The 12,262-nt window shown below is 37.7% G+C and overlaps 1 protein-coding gene across 1 annotated transcript in view; it reads right to left on the reverse strand.

Moving 5' to 3' along the window:
• WDR7 (WD repeat domain 7) overlaps nucleotides 1-12,262 on the reverse strand; it is a 353,677-nt gene that overhangs the window by 245,166 nt on the left and 96,249 nt on the right. Inside the window, exons 15-16 of the mRNA XM_010854831.1 lie at nucleotides 8,298-9,067; nucleotides 6,625-6,713 (exon numbers count right to left, since the gene is read on the reverse strand). Of these exons, the coding sequence (XP_010853133.1) occupies nucleotides 6,625-6,713; nucleotides 8,298-9,067 (859 nt within the window). The remainder of the gene's footprint in view (nucleotides 1-6,624; nucleotides 6,714-8,297; nucleotides 9,068-12,262) is intronic.

Consider the following 12,262-nt stretch of genomic DNA (forward strand, 5'->3'; position numbering starts at 1 on the left):
AAAAGGAGGCAGGGGAAAAAAAAAAAAAAAAAACATAAGGAAAGAGGAAAAATGTTGAAAAGAAAACCAAAGTAAAAGGAGTCAGAGTAGAATGATGAGACTATATAAAACTCTGCTGAAGAGCAGTCAAAGAATCAAAGCCCTTTATCTCTACCACCACTTTGTAATATATATTGGTTATTTATGTTCATGGGTTATCTTCCAGAGGGACACAAACTATTCAAGACAATATACATCAGTTTAATCTCTCTATACACAAAATACAGTTGTTTGGGAAAAAAACGTGCCTAACAAATATTTATTAAAAAAATATTACATTTCAATATTCAAATAGAAAGTGAGTTTTATAATGCCATCCTAAAGTATTTTACGATGCAACTTTCAGTACAGATTGTTAACCTCCATTTACCTTAAAAGACAACCCATCTGTGCTACTCCAAATGGAAATTTCTAAATCAATCATCTTAACTAAATGCTGTAAAAAAGACAATTTTTAGTATCTTCTTCACAAAACTTTAGTTCTCTCAAAACTCAAGACCCTTCTGAGAGGAGCAACATGAAAGCATTCCAACTTCAAAATCCTCATACTATCCAGGTGGGTAAATTCAATACCACAATGTGGAGAAGTATATAAAATGCATCATTAATCAAAAGAAGTAACAATTTGAAAGGTTTATGCACCCAATAAAGAGAGCTTCAAAATATATCAAGCAAAACCTGATAGAAATGCAAGGAGGAATAAACAAACCCACAACTGCCACAGACTTCAATACCTTATCTGAAGAACAGAGTCAAGTAGACAGAAAAATCAGCTAATGTATGCTCAACTTGAACACTCTCAAACAACGTGACCTGACATTTTTATGAAACACTCCACCCAAAAGAGCAGAACACACAGTATTCTGAAGTGCATGCAGTACACTGACCACGTAAGACCATAATTAGGGCCATAAAACCAGCCTTAATATTCAAAGAATTCAAACCATACAGAGTAAGTTATCTGACCATAAATTAGAAATTAAGAGCATTTGGGAAAGTTCCCAAATGTTCATAAATTTAACAATAAATTACCCATGGATAAAAATGAAAAAAAAAAAAAGAAAACTTAAAAGGAAAACATACCAAAATATGTGCGACACATCTAAAGTTGTACTTAGAGGTAAATTAATAGTGCTGACTGCCTATATTAGAAAAGAAGAAAAGTTTTGTATCAATAACCTCAGGCTCTACTTAAACTAAAAATTACAAGCAAATTTAAAGCAAAAGAAATAATAGCAAGCAAAGCAAAAACAAATGAAATAAAAAACAGAAAAATAATAAAAACTGAAGAACCAAAAGCTGATTAAGAACTATAAAACTGCTAAGTTACTAGACAGACTAATCAGGGAGAAAAAGAGAAAAATACACAAATTATGAATTATAGAGGATGCCATTTCAAATCCTACAGATATGACATTGAAAGGAAAATAAGAGAATGTTAAATAACTTTTGGCCAATAAATTTGACACAAACCTTCTACATTAGAACGAGACAAAGAACAATGGATGGTTCAAAACTGGGAAAGGAGCATGTCAAGGCTGTATGTTGTCACCCTGCTTATTTAACTTATATGCAGAGTACATCATGCAAGACGCCAGGCTGGATGACTCACAAACTGGAATCAAGATTGACAGGAAAAATATCAACAATCTCAGATATGCAGATAATACCATTCTACTGGCAGAAAGTGAAGAGGAACTAAAGAGCCTTTTGATGAAGGTTGAAAGAGGAGAGTGAAAAAGCTGGCTTAAAACTCAACATTCAAAAAACTAAGATCATGGCATCTGGTCCCATCACTTGATGGCGAATAGATGAGGAAAAGTGGAAACAGTGGCAGACTATTTCTTGGGCTCCAAAATCACCGTGGACAGTGACTGCAGCCATGAAATTAAAAGACACTTGCTCCTTGGAAGAAAAGCTATGACCAACCTAGACAGCTACTATAAAGCAGAGACCTCACTTTGCTGCCAAGTCCGTCTAGTCAAGGCTATGGTGTTTCCAGTGGCCATGTATGGACACGAGAGTTGGACCATAAAGAAGGCTGAGCGCTCAAGAATTGATGCTTTCAAAATGTGGCGCTGGAGAAGACTCTTGAGAGTCCCCTGGACAGCAAGGAAATGAAACCAGTCCATCCTAAAGCAAATCAACCTTGAATATTCATTGGAAGGAGTGCTACTGAAACTGAAGCTCCAATACTTTGACCACCTGATGTGAAGAGCCAATTCATTGGAAAAAGCCCGATGCTGGGAAAGATTGAGGGCAGGAGGAGAAGGAGGTGACAGAGGTTGAGATGTTTGGATGGCATCACCAAATCGATGGAGATGAATTTGAGTAAACTCCAGGAGATGATGAAGGACAGGGAAGCCTGGCATGCTCTAGTTCATGGGGTAGCAAAGAGTCCGACACGACTTAGTGACTGAACAACAACAATCATCAAAGTTCACCCAAGATGAATTTTTAAAAAATCCTAAATAGCTCTAGGCATTTAAATTTGTAGTTAAGAATCTTTCCATAAAGAAAACTTTATACCTACATAGTTTCACTGGTAAAATAGATCAAAGAAGTTAAAAAAAAAAAAAAAACACACAATAGTATTGGTTTTACACATGCCCATCCCCCCCAAAAAACCCAGCAAAGCAAAGAGGATAATACCCTATGTTATTCTGTGAGATCAGCACTATACTGTTACCAAAACTGAAGAAATAATTATTGAAATGAAAACTCTAGACCCCAAATCCCTCATGACCATTAACATAAAAACTCTTAACAAAATTTTAGCAAATTATATTCAATAATCTATAAAAAGCATAATTCATCATGACCAAGTGCGACATTCCCCAGGATTTCAAGGTTTTTTAAAAACTCAGAAGTCAATGTTTTTGTACTTATTAAGAAAATAAAAGAGAAAATTTATTTGATAATTTCAACAAATACAGAAAAATCATGTGAAAAAATCTAACATTCATTCATAATTTTAAAATCTCTGCAAACTAGGAATGGGAGGGAACTATTCAGCTCAACTAAGAAAAACTTTACAGCTAACATCATACTTAACAGTAAAAGACTGAATGTTTTATCCCTAAGATTGGGAATGAAGCAAGGATGTCAGTTCTACTTCAACATCTTTATGTTAACCCATGAGATAAAGTAAGAAAAATAAAATGCATACCAATTAAAAACAAACAAAATTGTCTTTATTACAGATGACATGATTTCTGGCATACATTCTAAAGGAATAAGGGCTGAAAAATCAGTAAATAATTATCAATTTTTAAAAAGTTTTTAAAATTAGTAATAACTAGGGCATCCCTGGTTAATCAGTGGTGAAGAATCTGCCTTGCAACGCAATGGACACTGCTTCAATCCCTGGTCCAGGAGGATCCCACATGCCATGGAGTAACTAACTAAGCCTGTGCACCACAACTACGGAGCCTGTGCTCTAGAGCCTGGGAGCCGAAACTTCTGAGCCCACATTGCACAACTGAAGCCCGCGCGCCTGCAGCTCATGCTCCTGACAGGAGGAGCCACTGCAGTGAGAAGCCCCCGCAGCGCCACCAGGGGGCAGCCCCCGCGCCACAAGCAGAGAAAAGTCTTCATGCCTCAGTGAGGACTCCAAAAATAAGCAAATAAATAATAAAAATAATAATAAATAATAAAAAAGTGAGGACATCCAAAAATAAGCAAATAAATAATAAAAAAGAACCCAACATACACTGGCGATAAATACTTAGCAAAGGAATAGTAGAGCTAATTTTTTAAGCTATTTATAAAAGCATATAGGAAGTATCATAATTATGGAAGCTTAAAAGTTCTCCCTTTGATACTGGGAATAAAGAAGTTGTTCCGTATGATTTTCCATGTGATCAAAAGAACCTACAGAAATTACTACCTTAACAGGTTGAATTTTGCAAGATGGTTTGATACATGGTCAATATACAAAAATCAACTGCATTTCTATATCAGAGGGACAGAAAATGAAGAAATTTATTATCAGTTACAAAAATATTTTTAAAATCTAATACCTAGGAATAAATCTAACAAAAGAAATGTAAGACCTCTACATAGAAAACTATATACAAGAGTTATGATAGCTGAATAAAACCTAAATAAATGTAGAGATATATTGAGTTGATGGATTAAAGGAGTGAATCCCATTAAGATAATAATTCTCCTATAAAATCATCTACAAATTCAATAAAACTGAAGTTAAAATAGGTCTTTGTGACAACAATAAAAAGGTTTTAAAGTTTATACTGAAATTCAAAGGGACAGCCAAGATATTCTTTAAGAACAGGAAGGAAGACGATCTACTAAATACTGTCTTATTACGGAGCCACTGTAATTAAGGCACAAAGATACACAAACAAACCAATGTGCTCAAACTGCTCAGAAACAAACCATGTATATAAGCACACCTTATTTATGACAAAGATGGCGCTGCAAAGCAGTGGGGAAAGGATCATCTCTTTAATAAATCATGTGTACCAGTTTGGGATCATAATGGAAGTAAAACCAAAACAGGACCCCTTGCTTCATATAATACACAAAATTAAAGTCTAGGCAGATTGTAGATCTAAATGAGAACGGTAAAGTAAGACAGTTTCTAAAAGAAAACAGAGAAGAATATCCTCATATGAGAGTAGGCATATCAGGGCAATTTCTTAAAATACACAAAAACAGTAACCAGGAATGAAAAGTAGTGATATACTAGATACACCAGCCACGCCAAATGGCTCAAGTGAAAACACGGGAGATATAAGCGCTGACTAGGACAGCTCACCAGCTGTGTATGAGGGGTCTCATTTCATGGGTCCATACCGGACCTAACACGGTGTTTTCCATCTTTTCCCCCTTAGCTGGTTTGACGGATGCATATTAGTCTTTCATAGCAAAAGATGTTAGCATTATGTACAATTAAAGCTGAAGATAAATATATGCAGAAACTCCACTTCCAGTTACAGATGCAACAGACAAACTTACTAAGGTTCGAATACAAGAATGTTCATAGCAGAATTATTTATCAAAACCAAACGCTGGATATAATCCAAATGTCTACTGACCAAAAAAATGGATGAAAGAGTTGTGTTCTATTCATCAGAAAACTATCCAGCAATAAAACAATGAAAATAAACAAAATATAGTCACATGCAAAAACACTGACAAATCTCACAAAAGTAGCCAAACACAGAAGAATACATACTCTATGATGACTGAATTCATGTAAAATTCAAAACACAGGCAAAACTAAACCACAGTGTTTAGGGATTTGAACTTAGGTTGTACAACCATAATGGAACGCAAGTAAGTAATTCCGTTACAAGTCAAGACAGTAGTTACCTCTGGAAGAGGAAGGTACACTGCTCGGGGGGAGCATGGAGGTGGCTTCCGGAGTGCTGGCAATGTTGTTTCTTGTCCAAGGATGGAGTTACAAGGGTGTCTGGTTTGTAAAACTCACTGAGCTGCATATTTATGTCTTGGGCACTTTTCTGTGCGCATTTTGCACATACACAAGTATAAAAAGCTGTCTAATTAAAACTCTTACAGAACAATGTAAACTATTGTGAAATGAGCATAAAGCTTTGATGAGAGGAAAGGGGAGTATGAGGGGTGACCACGTGGGGCTGGAAGTAACGGGCTGCAGTAGCAAAGAGAATTGAGGAGCTTATGTTCCATAATGCGAGGCCAGCACACAGTGCCCAGGGCTAAAAGCAAACACGCCACTTAAGGGTGTCAAAGTAAGCGCACACAGCCGGCTAAGAGGTAAGAGGGCTTGTTCCAGGAAAGAGGAAAGTTGCAGATGTGAAGTTGGAGGCCTGTTCATCTGACTTACAGAACGATCACTGACTCTCTAAAACCTTTAAAAAAAAAATCCTATGAAGCCACCATTACAAGCAGAAACTTCACGGTCCCATCTCTTGCTCACTTTTTCACTTCTACCACATTCTATGAGAGATGGCATTAACCTTTAACCTAAAGGAAATTTCTCTAAGCAGAACTGATACTTCCCCCCACCCACCAACTCTGATTAGCTCACTTGTGAGTCTTAAGATAAATATAAAAGAAAATAAAGGAAGAAAAACTCAATCTTTCTTGTAACCCATAATGAAAAATAAAGCTACAGACAAAAGTTAAAGTTAATAATGATTAAATAAAAAGAGGAAGAATTTCCACTGTGGATTATAATGCATGAGCTACCGGCAGAGGACAGAAGAATAGCTATAGTAGGGAAATATGAATGCAAACGTTTGTAATGTAGTTAAAAAATAGGTGTATAACTTATAGACTCAAGATACACACAATTAAGGCACTAGCACTGTCAAGTTAAGGTGCCCCTAATGCATAAAAATTAGGCCGAAGACAGTACAATAAAATTAGGTGAAAAACGTTCATTTATCAATTTCTAAATAAATCTGATTTGTTTTTAACTGACATCTTAATTATCCATATTTACATCTGGAATATAACAACTTTTCTTTCTTTAACAATCTGAGACAAACAAAATGTTATGATTATACATTAGCTATGCCTCCTCAGTTTCTAGAGCTGAAATGTCATGTCAATTACTTATATTAGATTTAATTTTACCTTGTTTAATCTGTCCTTGCACAATATGACTGGAAGTTGGAGGGGAACCCCTTGCCTTAGGAAGGTCTGGGGTGCTGGGTCTAGGTGGCCTTTAAAAAGAAGAAGAAAATACATGTATATACACACATTCATAGTTTCATAATTCCAGAGCCATTCAAAATATTAAGCTTCCTAGTTCCAAATGAATTGCAATAGAAATACATACAGAACCTTTCAATTTGCTATACCAAAAAGATAGGGTTTTGGTTGTTTTTTTTTTTTTTGCTTTGTACCTATCAACATTTTCCATTTTAGATTTTAATACAGAAATTAAATGATTAGCAAATAGCAAGTAAAACTTTTACATCTACAGTTTATGCTTTAAACTAGTTTTAGAAATATTTAATCTACTACCACTGACAGATAATATGATAATTAGCCCTTCATTTTTCAATATTATTATGCTGATATTTCAGCCCACTCTGTATCATTGGTCCAAATGAATTTATGGAACAATATATTGAGTTCCATAATTACCATATGTAAAATAGTCGGCCAATGGGAATTCGCTGTATGACTCAGGGAACTCAAACCAAGGCTCTGTAACAATCTAGAGGGGTGGGGTGGGGAGGGAGGTGGGAGGGAGGTTCAGGAGGGAGGGGACATGTGTGTACCTGTGGCTGATTCATGTTGATGTTTGGCAGAAACCAACACAATACTGTAAAGCAATTATCCTTCAATTTAAAATAAATAAATTAAAATATATACAAATTTCAAATAATTCAGCCCTAAAGTCTGAAAAGGCAATAAGGCATTAAGAAATCTTGGTCTCCACGGCCACCTGTTCCCTTTTGAATTCTGGTTCTACCACTTACTACTTGTGTGACCTTGGACAAGTGACTTCTCCTCCATGTCCCAGCTCTATCATCTGAAAACAAAAGGATAATAAAAGTACCCACCTTATAGGGTTAAGAGCATTAAGGAAGTAACACTTGTAAAGTGCTCACAACAGAGCCAGACACTAGGGAAGTGCCATGTTAGTAGTTATTAAATTTAAAAAAAAAATTCTAAATGTGGTCAACTCTCAATGAAGTATAATAAAACCAGAGTTTAAAAAGTTGTCTTCGTGACTTCTGGAAAATAAGAAATACTAATTCAGGCTAAGTATTCTAGAAATATTAAAAGAATACTCTTCCGCATTTAAAAAAGTTGTTTTCTCTTTTCCCATTGAGAAATTCTGACTATACTTCACAAAATTTCTGAAACCAATCACTGAACACTTACCATTCACTACACATGGGTCACAATAAAGAGAAGCATTTTAACCAAATGTACATCTTGAATTAAATGTCGGTGCCAACTACAGGTAGATATAATCCAAGATGATATTTACTGAAGATAGTCTATAAGTTATTTGTTAAAGCTGAACTTTGACCTACTCTTTCATTCCAGTATTTTTTTATGATAGCTACTAAGTATGTCTGAGTACAGATAGAACTGTACAGTTTGATTATATTTTAAGCCATGCGTGTTGTAGTTAAAATTTAAAGGAGAAACACTGAGATGACACAAAAATGTGAAGGCGTGTAGAGTCCCCCCTCACCACATAAAAGGTAATAAGATGTGATAAAAAGAAAACAGGTTTCTTTTTTTTCTGCATCATAAGGATAAAAATCAAGCTATCAAGGTCACACCTGGTAGGGCCCTTCTTCATATGATCACCAATAAAAGTTGCATTGGTCATACTCATCAAGGTGTTTGCCAAAGATATGACAGACAGGAGATGCTGCGTGGTGACGGCCCGGGACAAGCCGTAGGTCCCCTTCCCGACGCCCTCGGTGGCCGCCAGCCTCCTTCCCAGCTCGGCTTTCCCACGGGACAGCTTACAAGCCGACTGGTTGTAACCCGGAAGCATCAGGGACATGTGACCCCCTCGCGACAAGAGGCCAAAGGACACCGTGCAGTGGGGTTTCAGCATCCCCAGGCGGTCGAGGCACACTTCGTCCAGGACCTCATTCAAGCCCCAGGCGTGGAGGCAGGACATGAACAACTTGGCGGTGTCCATCGTCAGGTTATACTCCAGCAGCGTCAGCGGCTTGGACTTGCTGGCCCGGTACTCAGGGTCACTGTCTTCCCGCCTCTGCCGCACCGCCTCTTCATCCTCGTCTTCGTCATCCAGGAGGTGCTCCTTTATGTTCTCTTTGATGGTTTCCTTCACTTGTTGGAAGAGGACTGCTGCTCGTTTTCCGGTTAGAAAAGAGCCCCCTTTGTCTGAACTGCCAGGTGCTTTCTGCAGATTCTCTGGGGAAATAAGCGTCGTGTTCGGCCTAGAGGCTTCTTCAGTCAAGAGCTGAATAATCAGCGCCTCCACATCAAAGAAGAGCACGTGTATGTCGGGGTCTGTCAGGTTCGTCTTTATTGCTTGAACCATCAGGGAGTTATGCGAATATTTAGGTAAATTGCCCTGCAACAGATATTTTGAAAAGATGGTTATAATTCAAAGTATGTCATGCCATGCCTTCATTAATGAACAATACATAGTTGAAGGAATTTAGGTGCTTATTAAGCTGTTTTTTTTGGTACCTGTATCATTAAAAGGAAAAAGGCAGCTGTGTCAATCAGCAGCACGTAAAAGATAGGAACTTAAAATTAGAAGAACACCAAGCTGAAATAATTATAAAATTGTCAGTTTTTTAAAAAGAAATGAAATTGTATTATTGAAGCAGGGAGTCTTTCTACTCATAGAGCAGGTTAAAAATTGTTTCAATAACTTGAATGCAAATTATACGTCTGAGAATAAGCTACTACTGTTCCAGCCGGAAAGCATAATCCATTCATCATGACTAGTCATCCTTTTAGTCGCTGCATCAAATTCCTGTTTTACTTTACCTTCAATCTCTGTTTGTGGATTCTTTTCCCTCAATAGAGAACTATGTTCAAGCCTACTTGCATTCTTCAAAAGTGCTATTGTTTGACCATGTTCCTTCTTCTATTTCTTTCCCAGTCTACTGCCCCTTTTAGCCAAATGTAAGGCAAGTAGCAGATTAACCCAATGGAAACTCTTTTGTCCCTCTCCTCATTGATCTCTTTGCATATCACTGACTGTATTCATTATTTCTGACATTGTTGATTTTGCAAAGAGAAAGTATAAAAAGAAATTCCCAGAGAATACCTTCTTGCTGAAACTTCTAATTCTGACCACTCAGTTAGAGGCCCTGAACACTCATTCTTTCTCCCACAATAGAACTATCCCCTATTTGTAATGGCTCCTAATTTCCATCATCAGCCAGACCAGCTCCTGAAGGAGTTTCAATCTTGTATTTCCCACTGCTTTTACCTGGATGTCCCACAGAGCCTTATATTTAATATGTCCTAACCTCCACCCTCCCACTAAACCTGCTGCACCTCCCAAGTCACGGGTGGAGAACCATTCTCCTCTGTCGCCGCCACCACCACCACCACCACCACATCCAGACCCTTCTTCTCTCTCTTCCAAAACGGATTCACCGCCCTTTGTCTCTCCTCACTCCCATCCAATCTCTGCCGAGCCACAACACTTCCTTCTGAAAAGCAAATCTAATCAGGTCAGTCTCCTGCCAAAAAACTGCCCCATTATCATGGGTTATTAAGAGAAATGAAAAATACAAAATTAAAAAACTAAATCAAAATATAGGTGAATGTATCTTATCTCAAGATGAGAAAGGACTTGCCACACAGACCTAAATTTCAAATTCACTACTAGAAAAATTGAAGGCAAGTAAGAAATAGGAATAAAAATGCGCCGCAAATAAGACTGATAAAGTTACAATCTATATAAAAACTTGAGTGCCAAAATAAAAGGGAAAGATATCATAAAGGTCAAGGACAATTCACAATAAAAGAGACAAATAGCCAAGGAATAAAAGGGAAACTGACTCAAACTAGCTGTTGAGGAAATAACAGTTAAAAAACCACAAGATACCATTTATAAAATTAACGAACAGTAAACACACAAAAAATTGCTTAGCCAGGAGTACAATGAAAGCAAACCCACACACTGCAGGCAGGCAGGGCTTTCAACAGCAGCCCTTTCAGCGGAGTAGGGGCATATGAGCCCTTAACACTGTTTGACCAGTACATTTATTTCTAGAACCCTATCCTAAATAGTCAGAAGTACAAAGATTTAGGTGTAAAGATGTTTGGTGAAACAGTGCCCATTGTTGTAGATTGAAGACAACCTGAATATTCTAGCAATAAGGAAATAAATAATTTAAGCATAATCATACAATAAATACTGTAATCAAGACAAATCATGCTTCCTTGGCACATTTAACCACATGGCAAAATGCCCGTATTCCAATTTTAAGTGAGATAAGATTACATATGAGCACACACATACACACACACACACACACACATACACGCTATATAACAGAGTTAAAATTCTGATTTCATTTCTTTAATGCCCAAGTATGTTTTTGAGCATGGTGAGAAACACTGGAAAGACATACATGAAAATGTTCCTATTACTTTTTGTGATGCAATTGTATCAGATCTACATTTTCTTCCTATTTCTATATATTTCTTACATTGTCTATAATCAATATCCATTTTCATAAATAGAAAATACAGTTCTTGGATAAAATGCTAAATCCTTAAGCACAACATTCAAGGTCCATTACAACTCAATGCCAAGTACTTTCCCGCTTTAACAGACAGGTTCCACCGCCATAACCACTCTCCCTCACCCACTGATCCCCTTCCTTCTTTACCCAAAATACTCTTCTTGGCTCCACTCCAACCCCTTCTCTTCCATCAAGATCCTAATTCTCCCAGGGAAATTTAATCCACAGCGAACCCAGTTCCCATAACATTTTTTATACACATCACAAACCTGTACGCCTTGGCTATATTGATATAACTATCTATTTTATGTATTTACATGTTCCTGTTCTCTATAGGAACTATGTCTTACTCATCGTGTACAATCCCACGCCTATTGGAGTACCTGGCAAAATAAACAAACATTATAAAAATCTTTGTAAAACTGTTTTAAGTTGCTAGTCAACTCTTCTATCACAGCATCACACTAACCCCCTTTACATGGTCTCTCTTCTATCTCAGTCCTCCTCCCACCTAACTACGTTCCTTTCCTGCTTAAGAGGCTTCAACAGCATTTTATAACCCAGGGATAAAATCTTTGCAAAGCAAAGACTTCTTTGCAAAGCACAAAACAGCCTCCAAAATAGATGGCTGCCTACTCCTCCAATTTCATCTCTAACTGCTGCTGCTGCTAAGTCGCTTCAGTCGTGTCTGACTCTGTGCGACCCCATAGACGGCAGCCTACCAGGCTCCCCCATCCCTGGGATTCTCCAGACAAGAACACTGGAGTGGGTTGCCACTACCTTCTCCAATGCATGAAAGTGAAAAGTGAAAATGAAGTCGCTCAGTCGTGTCCGACTCTTCGCGAGCCCATGGACTGCAGCCCACCAGGTTCCTCCACCCATGGGATTCTCCAGGCAAGAGTACTGGAGTGGAGTGCCATTGCCTTCTCCTCATCTCTAACTACAACCCTACAATCTTCCACTGAAACCAAATTAAGCCACCTGTGCCTTCCAGAACCACACAGCCAAGGCATTCGTGCCTCTGCGTGGCTCATGCCAGGATGGCACCCCTTTCT

This window comes from Bison bison, unplaced genomic scaffold (genome assembly GCF_000754665.1).
Source record: "Bison bison bison isolate TAMUID 2011002044 unplaced genomic scaffold, Bison_UMD1.0 scf7180017864349, whole genome shotgun sequence".
NCBI lineage: Eukaryota > Metazoa > Chordata > Mammalia > Artiodactyla > Bovidae > Bison > Bison bison.